The sequence below is a fragment of the Melitaea cinxia genome, chromosome Z, assembly GCF_905220565.1.
Source record: "Melitaea cinxia chromosome Z, ilMelCinx1.1, whole genome shotgun sequence".
Classification (NCBI taxonomy): domain Eukaryota; kingdom Metazoa; phylum Arthropoda; class Insecta; order Lepidoptera; family Nymphalidae; genus Melitaea; species Melitaea cinxia.
The window spans coordinates 9,412,164-9,435,918 of record NC_059424.1 but is presented as its reverse complement, the minus strand read 5'-3'; the positions used below and the strand labels follow the sequence as shown (position 1 = coordinate 9,435,918).

The 23,755-nt window shown below is 33.6% G+C and overlaps 1 protein-coding gene across 1 annotated transcript in view; it reads right to left on the bottom strand.

Annotated features, from left to right (window-relative positions):
* Nucleotides 1-113: 113 nt before the first annotated feature.
* LOC123668765 (SPARC-related modular calcium-binding protein 1) overlaps nucleotides 114-23,755 on the bottom strand; it is a 32,342-nt gene continuing 8,700 nt past the window's right edge. The window contains exons 4-12 of the mRNA XM_045602460.1: nucleotides 11,118-11,171; nucleotides 10,057-10,262; nucleotides 7,713-7,839; nucleotides 7,284-7,385; nucleotides 6,246-6,352; nucleotides 4,993-5,185; nucleotides 1,471-1,564; nucleotides 926-1,182; nucleotides 114-803 (exon numbers count right to left, since the gene is read on the bottom strand). Of these exons, the coding sequence (XP_045458416.1) occupies nucleotides 724-803; nucleotides 926-1,182; nucleotides 1,471-1,564; nucleotides 4,993-5,185; nucleotides 6,246-6,352; nucleotides 7,284-7,385; nucleotides 7,713-7,839; nucleotides 10,057-10,262; nucleotides 11,118-11,171 (1,220 nt within the window). The 3' untranslated portion in view covers nucleotides 114-723. The remainder of the gene's footprint in view (nucleotides 804-925; nucleotides 1,183-1,470; nucleotides 1,565-4,992; nucleotides 5,186-6,245; nucleotides 6,353-7,283; nucleotides 7,386-7,712; nucleotides 7,840-10,056; nucleotides 10,263-11,117; nucleotides 11,172-23,755) is intronic.

Below are 23,755 nucleotides of genomic sequence, written 5' to 3'. Positions count from 1 at the left end.
TTTTTTATAAATTAAACTTATCTCTGGATTCAGCAGGCGGATGGTAAAAATACACTTCAAGTACTAAATATTTATTTAGCAATTAGTAATAGAAAAGGAAAAAAAATATCACATAACTCTTACATTTTATATTGACTAAATTTTTTATAAATATTAATTCAATACAGCTTTTTAGTGTCGAAAAACCTAATATTTAACTTAGTCATATTTTTAAATACAAATGTATCTGTCGTTATTTGCAAGCTTAATATTAATCAGATAGTGAAAGCTCTTCTCACACAATATTCAAAATATAAAATAAACACATTGATGTTAAATTAAACAAGTGTACACCGACTTGTGGTGCGATAGTAATTGAATATATAAACACATATGTCGATGACTATGCTAATATACGCGATTGTAAACGCAAGACGACTTAAAATGCAGAACACTGAAGTGAAAGCAAGTATAGTCAATATTAACATAATCACTTCTTGAACAATACGAGTTGCAAGATTAATGAGACTAACATATAGTTGTATAATAAATTAATTTAATATTCTTATAAAGTTTAGTCACTGATCAAGTTCCTTTATTTTCATGCACAAACTTGCACATCGCCGCTTCATCGCCACATGATCGCATCTTATCATAGACTTCCATTACGAACTTACATCCAATAGTTTCAAGAATTGAAATATTGGATATCAATCCGAGAGAACTCCTTAAGTTGTTTCCTAATTAGTCGTCCGCCTTGAGAATCGACTCTAAAGGATTTGGTCCTTTCCTTCTTGGGTTAGTCGGTGTTTTTGTGACTTCAGCTAAAAAAAAACTGATGTTTAGTCTAGAAAAGTGGTTGTTGTGTTTTAATACAAAATGTTTAGATATAAATAAAAATGTTATATTCGATGGCGTTATTATATTTTAATTTATATTTGCTCACTCGTGTATCCCTGCGAAACTTGATTGACCTCTAAGCAAGCCATCCACTCGGTAATACTGATTTTGGTGTCGTGATTAACGTCACAGTAGCGCGGTAGTTTCCGACCGCATCGTCTCAAAGACTCCATATTGGATATCAGCTGATGAAAAGCCTTCCACTCTCGTCTCTCCAACGCTTTATTCTTATCTTTGTCTAACATCACGTAAGTCCAAGTCGCCGCCTGTTCCTCTTTCGATGCACCCCATTTTACCATGTCCCTGAAATTGAGATTATAAATGAGAAATTATCAAACTTTTTTATAACATTTTGTATATATATATTTTAATTAAAGGAGGTGATTAACTTTTTTATACAATATAGTGAAAAATGGTATAAGTTGTGCAATATTTACTTACAAGTTTTAAGTGCTAGTTAATTATATTAATAAAAAATTTTCAACAAAGGATTGTACCTACTCATGTCTTTTTAGTCGTTAAATGGCATAATAACACAAGCCAGTTTATTATTGTCCTAATTTTTAAGTATATAATAATACACCATCTCACCCCGGTCCTGTGCCGTTAATTGAAGTTGTCATTTTCGACGTGAAAAAAGCCAACAAATCACGTAGAAAATTTGTTTTCATTGGTTCAGGACAACCTAAAATGAAAGATTTGAATCAAGTTATACAAAATATATCATATATATATATATATATATATATGTGTGTGTGTGTGTGTACATTAGGTCTTCCTCATTTTTAAAGTTGAATGTTATTATTTCATACTTTTCAAATACGTCAATGGCGAATACATCTCTCACCTTCGTTTCGCCGACGATATCGTCATCTTTGCGGAGACGTTGGATGAGCTAGGCCAAATGCTGGCCGGCCTAAACGAGTCCTCCCGACGGGTCGGCCTCGGTATGAACTTAGACAAAACGAAAGTTATGTTTAACAACCAAGTCATACCGAGACCGGTATCGGTTCGATGGTACCCTTCTCGAAGTTATTCAGGATTATATTTACCTAGACCATACCATCCAACTGGGCCGCAACAACTTCGAGAAGGAGGCCGACAGGAGGATTCAGTTGGGCTGGGCGGCGTTTGGCAGGCTTCGTCGAGTCTTCACTTCGAAAATTCCGCAATGCTTGAAGACAAAAGTCTTCGAGCATTACGTCCTGCCTGTGTTAACATACGGAGCCGAGACGTGGACACTGACTAAGGACTGGTCCACAAGTTTAAAGTCGCTCAACGGGCTATGCTAGGGGTTTCTCTCAAAGATAGGCTTAGAAATGAGACTATCCGCGAGAGAACGAAAGTAATCGACATAGCCCACAGAATTAGCAAGTTGAAGTGGCAGTGGGCTGGTCATGTCGCAGGACCGATAGCCGTTGGAGCAGACGGGTCCTGGAGTGGAGACCGCGTCTTAGCAAAAGCAGTGTGGGATGTCCTCTGCCCCGTTGGACCGACGATCTACGTAAGATTGCCGGTGTGGGCTGGATGAGGAATGCAGAAGACCGGGACGTCTGGCGCGAACTTGGGAGGCCTATGTCCAGCAGTGGACTGCAATAAGCTGAACTGATTGACTGACTGACTTTTCAAATAGTTTAAAAAATTTGAAAAGTTCTAGTTAATTTGAACTATTATTTAACTTTATAATGTGGAACATTAACATAAGTTTTATAAATACATTATGGGAAAGTCCTCTACCCCTTGAAAACGTATGCGTAAAAATCATGCAAAACTTAAATATTGAGTATATAACATGTAACTGTTATGATATAATTTTAACAAGGTAAGTAGTAAGGGCATGTTGTCTTTAACAATTTATAAAATTGTGTACTTTACACTCTTCCTGAATACGTTCAGATGTGTACAAGTATACATCGAAACGTATTCAGGAAAGCTTGGATTTTATCAGGAGTTACAGATCTCTTGCATATTAATAAGTTACTAGTCTAATTAATGTGTTAGTAAAGAGCTGTTTTGTGAATTATATTAATTCTCTATGTAAAACTATTTCAAAAGAATATGTTAGCTTTTTTAAATATAACGTGCGCGCTTTTGTTTAGTTCTCAATAATAGAAATATTGTCCTAAATTAAACGAAAGTCTGATTTTATACATTTTAATAGACAGTACTTTTTAGTAAAATTTATTTGTTTCGTAAATGCATCATCGTGCATCTTGTATTCAGCACTATTTATTATTCATACTATAGTAAGTTAAATCGCCTTCAGTAAATGTTCTAAGTAGCTTTTGATGTTAGCTATAATATTTTAATGTTAATAGTTGTCACGTTTCATGGTTATAATTATGTAGTTACAATTGAAGAGGAATAAAAGAAGTAGTTAAATAGTGAACTTCTGCAAATATTATATACAAATTAGATACATTCATCAGGGAAAAGTGTTATCGCTTTTGTTTCTTGTTAGTGCTAGATATTGATTGGAATACATAAAATGTTTTTTTTTTCTCAATAGTATGGTTTCATTTTATTTATTTCACACCTGTAGCTTACTTTATATGAATGTGTTCGCACAGTATTGGTGAGTATCTAGAAGTATAATACATATTTCATAGTTTTAAAGACAAGACAGTAATTGTCTTCCGGAAGAGTCCAATATATACGTCTTAAATAAGTTATTGGATTCTTCCGATTAGCGTTCAAACAACTATCTTATAAAACTATACACAAATGATGTGTACCTACACATACGAGTAGTACCTAAGCCTCTACACAGCATTAATATTTTTACATAGTGCGTTGCAGCAATTATTCCAATACAAATTTAACTTTTTCACTGAACAACGTTTATTGACTACTCGCCTGTATTTGTTCTTAAATTATTATGCCATTTTAAACGGAAAACATAGATGACTTAAAAGTCGCCTAAAAAGTATGAGATACAAACTAAAGACGAACTTCAACCATCTGCTTAATGGATGAAAATTATTTTATATTTATTTTAGTATATTAGAAAAATACTAGTTGGCTAAAAATTCCTGACCAGACTACATTTTATTTTAAATTGATTAATATGATCTGGTCAGGAATTTTCCAGTCAAACCCTTCCTTGATTTATCTTTAGCATACTAAAGTAGATAGTAAAACAATTTATATCCATTTAGGAGATGGATAAAGATCATGTCTAGTGTCGTAGTCTGTCCTCTTTCCTTATTTCTAGAATTTGATTCTTGCAAAGTCAACACAAATCTTTTTAGTAACAATATGTAAAACAAGTTCCCAGTCTTACAAATGATATTTTCAAAAATATTAGCGACCCGCCCCGGCTTCGCACGGTTGTAAAAATGATCAGTGATTTTATACTATATTATGCATGTATTATACATGTAAAACTCCCTCTGGAATCACTATTTAGTAAAGAAAACCGCATCAAAATCCGTTGCGTAGTTTTAAAGATCTAAGCATATAGACAGCGGGAAGCGACTTTGTTTTATACTGTGTATAATGATTAAGCTATAAGCTTTATAGTAATGTTTAAAAATAATAAATGTCGGTAGGTATCCTAAAAATATGACCCAAACAATGATCTTTATATTTCACCAGTTTCAGTTAATCCACGTTTCACCGAATGATTAAATTAGCGTTATTTAACGAAATGGCTAGACATCTACTTTCTGCAAAAAATCAAGCAATAAAGTCAATAACCGTAATTAAGTAAAATCGACATGTTCCTGGCTGGTCATAATTTAACTTGATACTATATTTTTTTTTATTTGCCCATACCTTTCGTTTACATCATGCATTACGCTTATTCCACAGGCGATTTATTACAATCTGCAGATCGACAGTCCTGTGACTGCCTAGTAAAGCTAGAAAGCGGTCCGACGCCGAACGTTTTTCTCTATACTTGATACTATTTAGATATTTCAAAAATATCTGATAATTGATTTTACTTTGGATTGAAATTATTTGATTTCTGTTTTTTAATTGATGATTTCTTATTAATATGTGCTTTTTAGTTAATTTATATTATATTTTTTACTGTTGGAAACTTTGTTGGTTGGTGTATTTGCTGTATGTTTTTGTACTGTTTGTTTCCTAAAAAAATGTATATGAAACCTCTCATAGGGCTGGCGTGTTGTGGCGCGGCGTCGCAGTCGGGTTTCTTGTCTTTGACCGAGGACCCTGGTATGGGTTTGCCCGTGTCTTGGTGGACACACCAGCAGTAGCCAGTGGAGCGGTAGCACTGCGCCCTCGCATACCTCCCATCGCCCATACACTCTGGCACGTAAAGCACTGCACTACCCGCTTTCTATTTCAAAAAAAAAAACACCAAATTTACTTTAAATAGACCACCTTTACGGTTCTGAGTGGTTAGTCTATTCATAAATGAGGTTAATTATTATCTATTACATGAAGCTTCTACTGCTCATTTTCTATTAGTATTTCTAGTATTCACATTTTTATAATACAGCCTTAAATAATAAACAAGAGCACAAATTTAACTATCTCATCTTTAAACACAAGATGCCTGTATTATTTACGTAAATGTTATCCACAAAAAATAAATAATATAAAATCAAGTATTCCATAATGATATTGAGAAACATCATCTTATAAAAATAAGTAAAGATAAAAATAACAAAATGCAGTTAGTGTTAGGGTAAAATAAAACGAACACGTTTAAAAGGCTGACCAATTCGTATCTATATTATACATAAATACTAATGACAACTTTTTAATAAATAGCTGTCAGTGACCGACTTTTTAATATATATCTAAAACATCATAAAGTATAAAGAGCACAAAAAAGTCATAAAAATCGCTTCAGCATATAAGAACATAATCGCAATTAAGACGTCGCAAGGCATTCAATAGTGCAGAATATTCTTATGACAGCGTTTTAAAATCCGTGAAATAAATATATCACATGCACACGAGAAAAATCAATTTAAAGAGCATAAACGGCAGATGCAGCAATGGCATAGCTCCGAATAGCTTTAGAGGCTCCCTCTGCTTTTACTTCATCTGCATTAAAACTAAAAAAGCAACAAGAAGGGGGACAAGCGAGATAAATTCAGCTATATCTATACAGCCCCAGGGCTATATAGATATATATACTGATTCCCAGGAATCAGTCATAAAATCCACGGAATACCATATGCAGTGGTGTAGTCGACATCTAAAGTCTGATTTACACGAAAAATATTTTGTGAAAAATATTTTTCGTGTAAATTTCCTATAGTAGAGAAATTCAAACTAAACATAATTAAAACTAACCAAATTCAAACTAAAAAAAAAATAATCCTAAAACATTCAAAAAACGCAGGCAGGCATGATGTGTCAACAAAAAATAAAATTAGCTTGGTTACCTGTTCGTCTAATACGGCCTGGCGGTCGGTAAGACAGTCGTTCGCTTCGTCTTCCCTCGCGACCGAGCCGTCGGGCGCAAACGAGTTTCTCATGATACCTGGCAACACTGAACACCGAGAAGTCACTAACTTGAATTTAAATATAATACAAATTTACAAATATATCTTGAACGATTGACTCAGCTTGTAACATCCCCAATGTTGACCAAAGTCCTCTTTGTCCATATTGGAGGATTGGGTGTTAGACATTAATCAACTACACTTCTCTTTTGTGGGATGCCATGACAGATTTGCAAATAGATATTAAGCGCGAACATAATCTGCATGTTTTGGAACAAATTGTTAGGTAAGTATATTCGACAACACGAAGTGAATTTGCGTAGCGGGATAATTTTCGACTCCTCTATCTTATAGAAAAAAAAACTTTATTTGCGAGTGGGCAATTAACAAGTCTTTACAATTACAGAATATTATATACATAGCAATTAAAGAGAGTTAAGATTACTGAGGATTAATTCCCAATGACGATTCATATGTACCTATTTCGTAAAATTTTCTATTTAGTTTGAGTTAAATAGTATATGTTTACTTTCTAGATATTTTTAATCCCGTGAGACGAAACATTATAACTAGAAAAGTGACTCACAATTCCAGTGATATCCACTCGTGAGTAATGTGTCTAAGAATTTTAATTATTGCTTTATATTATCTTGCAGTATTTTCTTTTAGGTTAATATTCTATTATTCATATATGACTGTATTTATTTGTCATAATTATAGTTATAGCACAATTATATATACTATTCTACATAAATAACTCCTTATAAATAATTTAGTTTTAAAATACTTCATTATAACTTCACCGTATCTCTACTGCGTTAAAGGTATTTTTTTTTTTAATCTTAAAGAAATGTTTACCCAATTCATTTTATTATATTTTACAGCCAAATTAATGTTATAGTTATTGTGACGTTATTTTTTTATTATTGTAAAGCGTGTTGTAAGCCGCTGTGTCTAATTAAATATGGTCATAATTACCGGCACTTGGGTCGGGCGGCGGCTCCTCTTCGTTATAGTCAGGCTCCGGCTCGGGACCGCTATCGTCGTCTGCATTCAACGACATGAAGAAACGAAGAGAGACTATATATTATTATTATGTTTGCGCACGTATCTGCATCTATTAAGAACCTTCAAAAACATTCAGCCGGCCAATTTTAGTGGTTTATGTGATAAATAGACCTTATTAAATATAAAATATCACATGGATAAGGTCTATTTAATTATTTTTTACATGCGCATAGCTATTACAACTGACAAAGTTTAAAAATAGTTATGTAGGGTTAGCACCAGTCCTACCTGAGTGTCCATTCCAAGCAATAAAGAGTGTACTGCTGACAACCCTGGGGAGAATCGCTAGCTAATAGTAACTGTCGAGTATGGTTGATGTTTTCGTGTGAAGGAACTTACAGTCCGGTGCTGGAGGTTCGGGGTTGGTCAGCAGGCACGAGGCCCACTCTGCTTTAGCTATCTCGCTGTCGCCGTCCGCGTCGCAGCCGCGGGTCCACGCCCGAGCGCATCGTTTCGGTTTTACGACCTATTAACATAAATTACCTAATTGAAAATAATAATTATTTTTAAAAATATATATATATTCAGTTATATCGGTTAACTCTTACCTACTCCTATAAGACAAATCTGAAATTTCTTATCTTAAGAACAGGCGACCGCGTGTGTATTTTAAAGATATTTATTTTTTAATATTTTCAGAAAATTGATCTCAGTAAGAAAATAGGAATTTGGATATGTTGTACATTAGCATACATCATACCTATAGTATATAATCAATAGAGGGAAACGTAGCAGCAAACAACAGTACCGTAGCCTCAAGATCTTCAGACCAGGAATTGAAAGGACCTTTCCACTAAGTTTATCCCTCGTCATCGAGACACACAACACTGTAGTCGGGTTACATTATTAAATGTGGATTTTTTGCAGGAATATATTTCACATTTCCAATACCACCGATAGATATTTTTTAATGAAAACTTTTTTTTGTATTAAAAAAAATAACTTAAAATTAATTTTACCATTGAAATACTGAGTAGGTACTGCCATAACATTACGATATGATTATAAAAAAGTTTCAAGAAAAAATAATATAACTAATATATCCATTTAGTATTAGTATATTTAGTATAAATACTCTCATAAATAATACAAGTAGTATTTTAATCTTAAACTTAGCTTTGACTTGTACCTACTCAATAGTAAATGTAATTATATCATTAAACGCTGTACCCGCTATGGCAGCAATAAAATCGATCTCATTGCATTTGATGCACTTATGCGATACGCTCAGTTATTGCATAAGTGAATGTTTTAAGTCTCCATCAAATACGTTATACGAGTGCAGAAAGTATTCATATAATATTTATAAATGTTCCTAAATAGGTACTAAAATGCGAACGAAATTGAAGATACCGTTGATTAGGGAACTGGGTATTTATTTGAAATTTGCTAAAAATATATCTACAGTATGTATCGCTACGTACTTAACTTTTGGTAACGAGTCGTTTATAATTTGTTCGATACAAATTTTATTAAATGTCTTGTCCTATTTTGAGATCGTTAAACAGAAGAGCACTTAAAATGGAGCAATAGTTTTAAAAGAAACACGGTTCTCTTTGTTAAGAAACAAACAAAAGGGTTCATTGTTTACATCATTGCATACACGTCTACGCGGTAATGTATATGAGCATCTGTTCATGACAGTTTTTAAAATAAAGTAATATAGATTGGTAGATACAGGTATATGTGACGTATGCAACAGGAGAACCTATATGTTTTACTGCGTTGACATAACCTAATGAGAACGAATAAATTGTTAACATATTTATTGTACATATAGTATAATATAAAACTAAACATAAACATTATGCTATATAATATAAAAATATATAATGTTAAAACAATCATTAAATCATTATTTTTTAAAATTCATTCTAATTTTTACTGATATTTAATATGATGACGTAAAGCGTAACTAGCAAACGGTTTAGAGATGAAAGCTAGCTTGTTTACTGAAGCAATAGCGTTTGATATTTTTGTTTCGACAGATAAATTTAAAACATGCTTTTTACAAGAAGATCGTAAACATTTAATCGAACTGTTTGTTGATTGGAGTGTTAAATTAGTCTATTTTATATATTTTATGATCGTGTGTCAGCGATCATATTAATGTGTATAGCCAAAATACATTTCTTATGACCGGTCTCAATGAGGTGATCTGTGGGTCTCAATATTCAATCTAACTCTGATTTTGCTTACTATTGAATAGTAATTATCAAATTTAGAGAAAGATAAATTTTTGAGAACAACCGATAGACTAGAACCTCGTCGACCGACAGGTACCTACACAACTAAATCTAGTTTATAAAATAATCAGGTGGCTACATGTTCACAGACAAACAGACCGGATTAAGAAAGTAGACGAGCATAATAAGAACAAAATATAATGTGTAGATAAGATCCCGTTACTTTTTATAAACATATTTATTTATAGTTTAAAAACGCGAAAGCCGTTGAACTTAAAAAATAAATATGTATTTTTGTTCATAGATTTTTTATAACAACTGCTAAGTGTTTTATCGATTCTTCTCTACATTTCGGACCGGTAATAAAATTAATAATTACAATATTACAAGTGATTTATTAAAAACGATACAAAAGCTATTGAAATTTACATGAATAAAATAAACTAGTTTTTGATTTTAAATGAATAACGTTATCTAAATAAAACTATTTATTTTACCTTTTTAATGAGTCGTCGTAAGCCTCGGTACTCGGACTTCTGTAATGTGCCACCCCTGTCCCGATCGAGCTCCTTAAATTTCCAGTCTGCAACAGCTCGAGGATCCACAGTGGGCCCGCCCTTGTCAGATCTCGCCCGGTCATATTCTCCGCTAAATATTTTTATTAGATTACTGTTGAATTGAGCACGATCTATTCTTGAGCAACCTGAAAAAATGAAAGATAATACAAACACTCTATGAAATGCGTTCAAACTAATGTTTTCCGCTAAAATATATATATATATATATTTATTACTTAATGATAAAAAAAATGAATAACGTTTATGATGAATATAACTTAAGAATCTAATTTTCCACGCACTGTTCCTATACTAATTCTTTTGAGTATCATCAAATATAGATTTGATAAAATATATTGGGATAAAATATTCAAAAAGACCGGATATAAAAGTATGTACATAAAATCAATGGCTATAATTCTTTAATTATAAGTTGAGCCTATATCTAAAAGTTTTAACTGTACCTGTGCGGTAAATATAAATCGTCATAGACTGCTCATAACTTTTCAGAAATAGATAATATCGTATCCTATTGATCCTATTGTAGAGTTGTTACAACATTCTAATACTGAAAATGACAATAGGAAGGTGTTCTAGTTCAAACGTGTTTCCGATACCACTGAAGCATGACAAGTAGAAATACATCGCGTGCCGATCGTGTCATCGTTAATCGATAATAAATGCGCATTTATACCTGGATTCCTAAAACTGCGATGAAAGCGAATGCTAATTTTGAGTTTTAAAATTGAACGTTATTTTTTTTCTAAATAAGTATATTTTTTTGGACGTTTGCGATAACAAACAAAACCAACTTTTATCTAACTATACACATAGTCTGTATAAATGTCGATATAGCTAATAGTTTGTCCTAGGCGTGAATCCAAACAGATACATTTGTCTCGATAAGTAATTAAATATTACCTCTACTCCTATTGTGCCTAAAATTTAAGCCCACTTATCTATAATCTTTGGATTCAATACAGCGCCATGTATAAACTTACTTCTTTTGTTACGTTGCCCTCGAACCGATGATCTTCTTTTTGTTTGAGATTTTCCTGCAAAAAATACATAATCTATAGATGAATGTCTGCAACTACCATTACAAATATCTTATTATTCAAGATATATATACCCACAGCCTTTTGTAAAATATACCTACAAATTTTTGTAAACTTGTATTACGTTTATATTTTGAATAATACAGGGAAATATTGTTTTGATCATAAGACAAAAATTACTAGAATTACCGCGTTGTGCCGAACCGTCTTTTTTGTAATTTATAGACCAATTCATTTAGTTATTGTGTTATTTGGTAAACAGCTTTTTATAATATATATATCATATAGTACCTAGAGGGATACCATCTGCTCAAGTGAATTAACATTTAAAATCGTAAAGATTACTTAATTGTAGATGTTTTCAGAACAAATTTATATTAAAAGTTAAAGAAGGATATGAGTGGTCAATTATGTGACCTCAAATTGTCTCAAGATTAATCTTCGTTAGTAGGTGGCCCTTTTAAATTATTCCATCCTTATGGTGCAATTGACTCGACACAGCGTGAGTCGCAACAACAGGAATTGGACAGTTGCTACTTTAGTTACTCAATTTATCAGATTGTATTTTAACTTTATTGAATACACTTATCCGAATAATATCCTATGTCACAGACCTATTTGCGTATAAAAAACAATATCAGTTAATTTGAAGTGTGGCGGGTGAGATCAATGATGCCGCGAACTGAGGCATTCGTTGTGGGAATTTTGATTTCGTGACTGTCCGAATGTGGCGTGCATCTAGCAACACGTGGCTCGCGTGTGGTATAGACTCCGCAGCGATACTTGACGCAAGTGTCCTGCAAGGGGGAGACGGGGGCACCGTCTACACAACCGGTCCAAATGGCAGTGATGTACAGCATTAGTCAATACGAAAACCGGTAACGAACGAACTCCCTGCGAATGCCTGTGCCGTCTCCATAAATTTTTAATTGAATGATGGCCAAATTGCAAGCTTTATTTGTGCGTTTGCTAAGTCTAATTTTTATATGAATAAAAGATCAGAAACATTTCGTGACTCTGAATCATATTACGTCCACTTATCTTTTTTTGTATTATATCCTTTTAGTTCTGATAAATGTTATTGTTAAATAAATAAAAACATAGCATAATAATACAATGCAGAAAGATATTTTCGTCACATACTATCTACAGTTTAAGGCGGTCAAATAAGTTTAAACAGAAAAAAAAATTGACTAAAAATAAATCTTAAACTTCATTAAAAAATAAGTAGTAAGTAGTCTAAGTTATAAAACAAATGTCTCAAACCCACATGTTTCATATCAAATGATCAATATATTTATACTTTTTCTAAATATATTTCCTAATAAATTGTATAGCTTTCCTTATAAACATAGGTATCATACAATCTAACATAATTAAAACAAAATCCTTTGAACTGACGTCTCGTTTTATACTTATTTCTATGCTCATTCAAAATTACTTTTTGTACCTAATCTGTTAAATTAATAAACCAGATATAATATAAGCAAGGCAAGGTACAAAGTAAGGTGTGTGAATCGGTTAAAACCCAGACATCCCGGCGTCGGTCCTTTGAAATATAAACCATCAAGAGCCTGCTTCATCAACCGCGTTTTCGGAATTCCTAAGCTTTTTGTGATTCTTTAAATTTTGACCTAACGTTTACTTCATCCTTAGTTACAATTAAACAGACGTTATTCACTCAAATATTGTTTAGTTGAAAAATAATATATATAATATATATAGTATTCTTGTTTGGAATCTTAAAACATTATGCTATATTAGTATGAAATTAAATATTTTTATCTTACTTCGTAACTTGAAAATAAAATGTGCGTATAAAGTAATCTGTAATGTCGTAGGTATGTTTCAAATGTAAAATAAATGTCTTATAACAGCGATTCTATGCGGTATCTAAATTAGTTAACAAAGGGCAGGTAGGTGACTTAGCTAAATATATAACATCAAAGAAGCGGCAAGATGTTCGAACAAAGCTATTAAACGATGTCTGGGTAAGTTTTTTCTATCGCCTTATGAAAGAGACATTTTGCCTTCACGGCAACAAAAAATATGACTCCATTGTAATGCGGCGTCGAGCTGTCTGACATGAACCAGCGTTTCTAAGAAAACCTGCTCTCATACAGACGGACCTATAGAGATTAATATTTCGATTAGTATTTGGACTCTTAACTTCAACATTTACGTATTTTTTCAACATATACTTTGTTTGTGTTATAAATCCTTTATTGGTTCCGCTTTTGATAGGATAATCTTAACGTTCAACATTTATGCGGTACGGTATGTTCCTGGCGTAATCACGGGTGACCGACCTATGCGTTTGACTGATTGATTAATTGGATCGAATATGTTCGTATAACCCACTATCCGCTTCAACGGGCTATCTTAAGGTATTATACTTTAATAATTGTGTTTGCTCTCAAACAAAACAATACCGACTTCAATTTACATCGAGATGTAATACAACGTAAGTAGACGCAAAATAATAATAATAATAATTTATTTATTCACTCCTTTTAACAAAACAATTTACAGCACATTAAGTATTCACATTTTAAACAGTTTAACGTTGGCAGCCGTAATAGTATAGACTGTGATACAGCTGCCTGCGTCTTTTACTGTAAAATATGAGACATAGCATACATTACGTACATAACAGGTGCAAATCTACTTGAGAAATATTATAAAATTAGTATTTAAACAATATTACTTTCTTTTCTGGGGGTAATAAAGTGAGTGCGGGTGTGCACATTTTTACTTCATATCTATGTGAGTGTGTGTGTGTGTGTGTGGGTATGTGTGGGTGTGTGAGTGCGTTTGTGTTCGTGTGTGTGCGTGCGTCTGTGCGTGCGTCTGTGCTTGCGTCTGTGCGTGCGTCTGTGCGTGCGTATGTGCGTGTGAGCGTGCGTATGTGCGTGTGTGTTAGAAGAAACATTAATTTTTTTTATAATGAATTACGTTTTCAGTCTCGACAAAATCAATTGATTGAAGCCAGCCGCGAATAATTTTTTTGCAATGCATTGTTTTAAGGGGGAAAATATTGTTCACTTTATTTGCATTATGTAGAGGTGGGCGCCAATGATATAAAATTGCTGTTTTGCAAGAGATGTATTATGTGGCGGTATTGTACACACCCTAATCCTATTGCACTTTTGAGAGGGATTATATATTAAACCTTTGTGCTTACGAAGTATTGACTGCATGATGAATATCTGCCTGACAATGAGAACAGAACATTCACAATAAAAGAGTGCTGTGGAATATCTTCGTGGTATTTTAGACAAAACTGAGAATCGCACGCTGCACACGCTCCAGTGGTAGCAGCGTAGTAATATTAGTGCCTCCCCATGTGACAACACAATACTGAAGCAGGGTCTGAACAAGTGCATAATATACATTCATTAGTATGTCACGGTCTGCAGACATCCTAAGTTTATAGAAGATAGGAATCAATTTTCTTACACGTGCTGTTAAAGCCTGTACATGTAGGGACCAGTTGAGATGTTTATCTATAATAATACCAAGATATTTTGTGTTAGGTGTAGAAGTTAAGCTAGGACAGTGACATTCATAATCGTCGTATGTTAACTTAGTGTCACCACTCAAATTGGTCTATAGTTACCAATACTGTCTCTGGCGCCATTTTTGTGGATGAGATGCACCAAAGCCCTTTTTAAAATGTCTGGAAAAGTTCCTATGGAAAAGCATTGATTGAAGATGTGCGTCAAGGGACGAATAATATATATCTTTGATAATTTGAAAACTTGAGTTGAAATTTCATCCACACCTGTAGCGCAGTTATTTTTAAGGTTGTTAATAATGGTCTCAACCTCACTCTGATCCACGTCAAATAAAGCCATTGAGTCAATCTGAGAGAGTTGTGCGGTTGTGTTCACTATGTTAGTAATGCAATTAGGTCTTTTAGATAGTATTTCATCCGCAAGAGCTTTTTTCTATTTTTGCAAAATAATTATTTACTAAGTTAAGTGAAATATGAGGGTTCTCATCAAGATTTAACAATTCTGTTGGTGCTGATTGTGGATTTCTCAGATTGACTACTCTATTTATAGTGTCCCACATCCCTTGTATTTGTATTTGTGTTGGGCTCGATTTTCCGCATTTAGACGCAAAGGTGGTCCATTATGCGTGAAAAGTGGGCTGACTAGTTCAGCCAGCCCAGCTCCTTCCAGAAGCTCAGAAGCCTCCTGGGGTCCCACATCCCTTTAGGATTAGTTTTATTTTTCTTCAATTCTTCTGCTTCATATTCATTTTAGTTTTTTTTAAAGGTTATCACAAAAGTTGCGGAATCTGGTGTATGTGAGTGTTTGTATAGCATTAGCAGTGTTTAGTTTTGCTTTTTAGTGTAGTTCATCACGATTTCTAATACAACGTATAAGCCACGGCTTAATAGCTCGCAATCGATGTGGGACGTGTATTAACTTGGATTGTTTATAAATGGCGTTCGACACTAAATGGATGAAAACATTAGCTCTCTGATTCGCGTTTTTAGCTTCGTACACTTGATTGAAATTTGTACAGGATAACTTCTGCAACAAACTAGGGTAATATAGATAGTAGCTTTAGCTTGACTTCTTTTTATATTGCATTCCAGGACAAATACCGTGAGAGCATGATCGGTTATCAGAGAATCGAGAATAAAAGTCTTGGAATATCTCTCTAACCTCAGTAAAACATGATCAAGACAACTGTCCATCACAAGTCGGAAGTTCATGCGTTGGTATCAGACCATAAGATGCAATAAGGTCCAAATATTTATGTCGGTTTAAATCAGTGCTATTTGAGGCAATATTCACATTAATATCTCCAACCAGTACAACCGATCTTGCTGATGCTAAGGACGTCAAACACTTATCCAAACCATCATAAAGATTATCTATATTAGTATATGAAGGGGATGTATATAACAATTTCGTTGGAGATAGTCACGATTAAACTATTTGCATCCCCAATATTACTTTCAAGCTTACAACTATGTTTCAGATCTGATTTTACATATACGACAACGCCATCGTTCTGTTTTTGATAAGTTGAAACCTTGGACACATACCCTGATAGCACTGGAGTGGTTGACATTTTACTTATCCACCACTCCGTCAACAAAAGAACATCACATGATATGGAGATTCTTTCCAAAGGCACAGTCAAATCATCAAAGTTACATGCTAGGCTGCGGATATTCATATGCATAACTGAAATGAAACTTCGAGGGGAACTAATGTAAGCAGTTATGGCTTCTGGACTACATGTTATAGACTGCGATACACGACAAGAATCAATGTCTCAGGATATATTTGCTATCTGATCAGCCATTGGAAGTGATAGTAATCCCTTGTGCATTTAAGGCACAAAACTGTTGCGGCAGACAAAGATTATGTGATGTAGCGAGAATTATGCAGTTGTGTATGTTGCCAGAGAAGACTGAGAGGCGGTGTGTAGTTTGTTGATAGGATAGACAGTTCTGCCAGGTAAGGTTTGTGTGTTGTATTGATATTACGTTGCTGTGTGTGGTGGTTGGTGGACATAATTGTACTGATTGAATGGGCGAGTGTGATTAGATGAACGGTGATTGGGTATTTTAGTAGGATATGTTTAGTGTACACAAACAAGATACAACTCTTATTTAAGGACCTTATGGATAACTGTAATGACAAAAAAAGACAAATTTCAAAATTTGTAGTTATATAAAGTAACGGAACGATATTAATGACTTTTGATACCAAGCAATTAATTACAAACAAAAACACGAAAAAGTAACGTAGACTACTAAAATGTCGCGAATTTGAGTCTCCTCCACATGAAAATTTACAGATTCTCCGACTTTTTTAACTAGTTGCATAAGATCCTGCTTGGCCTTCATTTTTATTTCTGGAATATTTCTTATCTCGATACTGGCTTGTCTCTGTGCCCTCTCCAAGTTTTCGACTTTTTGTTCTAAGTTCTGGATGTAGACTAAATTGTTTTTCCTGTCAATTTCCATTTTAGCTAGCTTATCTTTCACATCTTCATATTGCTTAGATATGAAATCCATAGAGCTTATGGTATCATTGTTTTGTTTTTCAATATTTCTGATGCTTTCTTATGTTTAAGTTTGTTTTAAAAATACAACTTTTGCTGATACAAACAAATGGATATAGATACATATAGTGTTTTTTTTAATATCTTATACAAGTTTGCAGAAATATTTGCAGAAAATAATGTAATTAAACTTAGCGTTAAATACGATTAATAAAATAAAATTAAGTTACCTAATTTCATAGTAAATAGTAAGGATGTCTGTCCTGTGTTTGGTTGATATTCTAAGCCAAACGAATCTTGACGTAAAAATAAGTTAGGTATCAAAAAATAAAAAATGAGATGGTAAAAATACTTTAAAAAATAGTTATGAAACTTGTAAAACTAAAGAATATCAAATAAATATCATAAATGCAAATTAAATACATAACGATATACTTAAATGCGACTATTTTTTATGATTGCTTATTTTTTGCATTGTTTGTGCTCTACACCGAAAAAAGCACAAATGCACGATTATATCTCCCTAATAAACACGGATTCCGAGATTTAATACTTGAAAACTAGCACCCATTTCAACCTCCAATTCTTCTATTTAATAAAAACGAATATTAGAAATTAAGAACTATATAAAAAGTATTTAAGGCAATGTGATAGACTAAAACACTATGTATACTAGTAACTTTTGTACACGTAGTTTTCTTAGAAAAGCAAAATTTCTAAAGGCAGATACTGTACATTCGGGTCAAATAAGTATTAACCAACAAGTAATAATTGCTTAAATGTGAATAAGCAGTCTCTAAGTTGGTAAGTGTTGATGTATACGACTAAGGCGCCGACATATAACTGGTTCGAAATAAATATTTCATTTCGATATGAAATTATAAATAAATTAATAATTTATAGCCTGGTTTTTATCTAAAAGAGAATTATTTATATGGTAACAAATATTAAATAACATTATATTCTCGCGCAGTGCATTATGATTAAGAAATACAAAACAGAGATTAGAACATACTATGTATATACTAGCGACCCGCCCGGGCTTCGCACGGGTGCAATGCTGATATTAATATAAAATAAATATTTGCAATGTAAGCGAAAAAATGTGTTAATTTAGGACATCACATTAGAAACCTCTCTTAAACTATCAGTGTGTCTCTACTATATTATTTATGTATTATACATATGAACCTTCCTCTGGAATCACTCTATTTACGAAAGAAAACCGCATCAAAATACGTTGCATAGTTTTAAAGATCTAAGCATACAGACAGCTGGAAGCGACTTTGTTTTATACTATGTAGTGATATTAGTGGATTCGACGAAATTTTGTGAACCGATTACAGCCCAACGTATTATATGTTAGATTTACAATTTAGCACAAGGAAGAACGAAATTAGGCTTACATAGAGATACGGAATAATTTCGCTTTCTATAAACTATAATTATACTTTTCATGCCTTGATTCCACTTTGTGCCTATGGGGTTTGGTGCCAGCCCAATACATTCAATTTCACCACTATCTACTGTCGACCGTCAGGTCAAGATCTTAGGCACAGGTCACTTCATTCATAGTCATATTTCACGTATAGGTACTATCAAGTTTTATCTATCCAATCATTAATTCTTTATCTTCCTATAGTATGCCCACCAATTCTGATTTGAATTAATCATCGATTGCGGCACTTGCATATTTTCTCTGATATACTCTTTTCTTATCTTGTTTATTACTGCTACTCCACACCGATGTGTGAGACAGAGGTCTCGTCCTCCACATCTATAGCGCATGCATCTCATTTTCAATATTCCAATTTATATATATTAGGAGTTATTTTGGGGCCCATTTGATTTCTGGGCCTGTTTTATTTTGTCTGTAGCTTTAAACCTAGAATAATCTCAGATATAAGTTAAGTTAGTAAGTACAAATTCAGGTACTTTTTACATTAATAAGTATATTATGCAAAAATTTTCAAAGAATATAACAGCAGCTTAAAACATTTATCTTTAAGAGTTAGATGCAAGAATACGATGACATGTTAAACAACACGTTCGTAATGTAATATATAACAAATATTCACTTAAAATTATTAATCGTACGATGAAAGTAACTAAATTATTTATTTTATTTCTCCTATCCGTAATGATAATTACACATAATTGATTCATTGCAGTATCAGTATTTCTCTATAAAGTTGTTTCATATTCCTCGTTGTCAAGCTATTTATTACGGATGCGCTTCGATACCATCGACCTCGTGCTGCGAATGCCAAATAATGCAGGGGAGACCTAGGAGAGTTGGGACCAATTTTACTTTAAGGGACATATCTCGCTTAAAAAATATTCCACAGTTTTAACTTATGTGATTTGATGTAGTATCATTCTTCTCAACCTTTCAAAACCGATCATCATAATTGTGTTTGCTCGCAAACGAAAAAAAACGACTTCAATTACATCGACAAGTAAATACAACGTAAGTAGACGAAAAAAATTAAAAATGCACTAGTCGTCACTACGATTTTCGAGGGTTTACCTCGATTTGTCTGGGATTTCATCATCAGATCCTGGTTTCCTTATCATGGTACCACACTTGGAATATCCCCTTTCCATCAAAAATAAAAACAAAAAAGAATTATCAAAATCAGTTCATAAACGACGAAGTTATCCCCGAACATACATAGACATATATAAATATAAATAATGTATCTAAAAATTTAAAAAAAAATAGGGGTGGACTAGCCTTAACATTTAGGGGGATGAAATATAGATGTTATTCGATTCTCAGACCTACCCAATATGCACACAAAATTCCATAAAAATCGGTCAAGCCGTTTCAGAGGAGTTTAACTACAAACATCGCGACACGAGAATTTTATATCTTAATATATATAAATCTCGTGTCACAATGTTTGTCCTCAATGGACTCCTACACTACTTAACCGATTTTAGTCAAATTTGCACACCGTGTGCAGTTTGATCCAACTTAAAAGATAGGCTATATTTTATTTTGATATATTATATTATTATTATATTTCAGAAAAAAATAAGGTGATACGAAGTTCGCCAGGTCAGCTAGTATTAGATATATATATACGGTCGAATTGAGTAACCTCCTCCTTTTTTGGAGTCGGTTATAAAAATGAATCAAAGTATTATGATTTCGGAGAATTTCGTCAAAAACAATGACTACTGTACACTAGTACCACTCTCTATCTACAGAAGATCACAACTAAATCACACTAAGTACTCAGTACTAAGTACTAGTACAGTACTCTAAAGTAGTGTTGTGTTCCTATGTTTAATAGTGTATAAGTGGCAAGAGCTTCTGGGGAGGGTCGTGAATAAGATCGACAATATGCTTGCGGTGCTGCTGGTGTTGCAGGTTATAAGCTACGGTAACCTCTTACCATCAGGTATGCCATACGCTTGTTTGCCAACCTAGTAATATAAAAAATATTACAAATAAATTTAACATAGTTTTTTTTTTTGTTGTTGTTAAAACTTACTTACTAAAACGTACTTTAATCAACTTTTAGTACAAGTACCCACAAAACAACATATTAAATTCCGATGACTAGTAATTATCACATATTACATTGTACAAACAATATATGACACCTACTAATGGTGTATCAGTACTTAAACAGCTGATTTGATTTAGCGTCTGTTTAGTAGGCTATTTTTTCTTAACGGCTTCATTAATTACCAATAGGTAAAATGGCCTTACTGATTCTGGAGAAAACGTATTAGACACAGTACGAGAACGACTTCGAGTCGTAGACATGGATGCAGCAGCTTCAATGGCATTGTTATTCACAGCAGATTTACCTCGTTAACAAAACACAAATAGTTCTCCTCCCAAACTAGATTTAAAGTTAGTGTCGTCTGCTAAGCTTGTGGATCACCACTTCATCATCACTTCAGCCTATCGCAGTCCACTGTTGGACATAGGCCTCCACAAGTTCGCGCCGAAAAATGGCGTGAACTCATATGTGTTGCCACTAGTTACCACGCTGGGGAGGTGGGTTGGTGACCATAGAGCTGGCTTTGTCGCACCGAAGACGCTGCTGCCCATCTTCGGGCTGTGTATTGCTTGTGGACGCGCATGTCCAGTACCCGTCTGAGTCCTTTTCGTGTCACGAAACGTATCACCCTGTGTACCTTTCATATAGGATCGATAATTATCGATCTATCTTTAGGTTGGGAGTGAATAGGTTACTTTTAGGTAAGCGTGCTCCACCCTAGACTGCATTTTCATTTCATTCATCATCAGGTGAAATAGCGTATAAAAATACAATGATAGGTTTTCGTTTGACCACCCAATGGAATCTTTGAGCATAATTTTCACCAACTTTCAGAAGTTTGATTAATTTGAAACTTTGTACACGTCTCAAGAATCGATGACAATGCAATAATTCAATAACAGTTTCCCAATATCCTTATTAGGGCCGCCAAGATTAATAAATGAACAATAATGACGCAGCGTTGGCGCAACGGTCACAACCATTGATTATACCTGTTGCGCTGGCGGTTGCGGGTTCGACATGCCCCGCACATGACAAACATTTGTATTGGCCATAAAGGTGTTTGCCGTGGTTTGCGTGTTTGTGCAGTCCTTGTGGGTCTCCTCGACGTGCCTCGAAGAGCACGTTAATCCGTCGATCCCGGTTGTTATCATGTACACTTGATAGCGATCCTTACTTATAGTAGGGAATATATCCGCCAACCATCATTGGAGCAGCGTGGTGGATTAACATCTGATCCTTCTCCTACATGGGAAAGAGGCCTATGCCCAGTAGTGGGATATTGCAGACTGAAGCAGGATTAATAATTTATTTCGTGGATCATCTATAAGAAAGTAAGAAGGATAAAGCTAGCACGCGATCTGCGCATGCCTGCAGTTTCGGAGTTACTCTTTCGCTCGGGCTTTCGGAACAGCACAATGGAGGCAGATACTTTTTCGAACTAGTTGCATTTTTACCTTGTTTATTCCTTACTAGCTGTTTTCCGCTCGCTTCGCGTGGCGTAAGTTCGTGACTTCGCTCCGCGCAGAATAGTTATTCTTTTATTGTAAACATGTACGCAAATAATTAATAAAAAATCGAACTAAAAAATAAAAAATAAATAATTGTTTAAAAAAACTACAGAAACCACGCTTTTATAGCTAATCGAACTAAAAAGTAGAAAAAAAAATTATTACAAAGAATTTATATTACAGTAGTAGAAAATCGAACAATCAATCATAATTAATTACTTCAAAATAAAATTATAATAAAATTTAAGTTATTAAGAGAATAATTAAATTCAGAGTAGAAATCGTGGTGTGCTTAATATATTAAATGTAACAATTATTCTACTTGCAACTATCTTTGTGCGGAGAGATATAAAAACGTAGTAAAAAGTTATGAAAATATAGTAAAATGCAACTAAACTCGTTGTAATTAAAAATTATTTTCTACTTTTTAGTTCGATTAGCTATAAAAGCGGGGGTTTTTAGTTTTTTTTTTTTTATTTAAACTATAATTTATTTTAATATTACAAACAGACACTAAAAAAATACATGACAAATACATCTCATTTAGTATCTCTCTTATATATAGTATATTTTTATATACTGTATATATTTTTTTAAATGCATTAATGAGCGCTTTATTTGGACGTTGTTTATTTGTGTATAAGTAGACAGTAGTACACAATATAATATAAGTACATTAAAGATACCGCCTACACAGCACGATGTCCAGTCTGACAATAATCCTAATCGCTAGTTTCCTTACACCCGCACCTTGGGTTAGCTCAAATCATATAGGAAAAACAAAATTGTAGGTACAATCTGCATTGTATGTACAATATGTATTGTTACAGTATCCAGACATACACATTATCAATATTTTGTATATAGGTTGCTACCTATATATTTTGAGTGGTACCGTTAAAAACACAATTTACTTAGTAGTCATTTACGTGTTTACCATCACGTAAATTATTACCTATTACCATCACATCACACGGCGGGGAGAGCCACAAGGACTGCACTAACACCCAGACAATGGTATTGTCATGTGCAGGGATCGAATCCGCAACCGCCAGCGTAACATCCACAAACAAGTGCTGTGACCGTTGCGCCAACGCGTCGTCGCGCAAAAATAAAATAGCTCTATTGCTTTAAAGTCAATAAAACTTTATCCGAAGGAAGATAGACGCGTTTAACTAAAAAATGAAATAGTCTTAATTATTCAATATAAACTAATATTCGATACAGTGATTTGGCGCTCATTTTATTTAACGTAGAGTATGAAAAAAAAGTATTGCTTGTTATAAAAATAAACTCAGGTAAAAACTGGTGTGGGTCAATAAGTTTAGACCTGCGGCGATATAAATTTGCACTCAATTCTATCAAAGAATGTTGATTAAAATTTGTTCTTTTTGCTCCGCCAAGTGATATGCTTATCGAACGATTAACCCCTTACCATTAATCCATAAGCTTTTTTTTCTTCCCCACGTACAGTTATTCAGAATTAGTCTAAATCGATTGTTGCTGGCGAAAACTA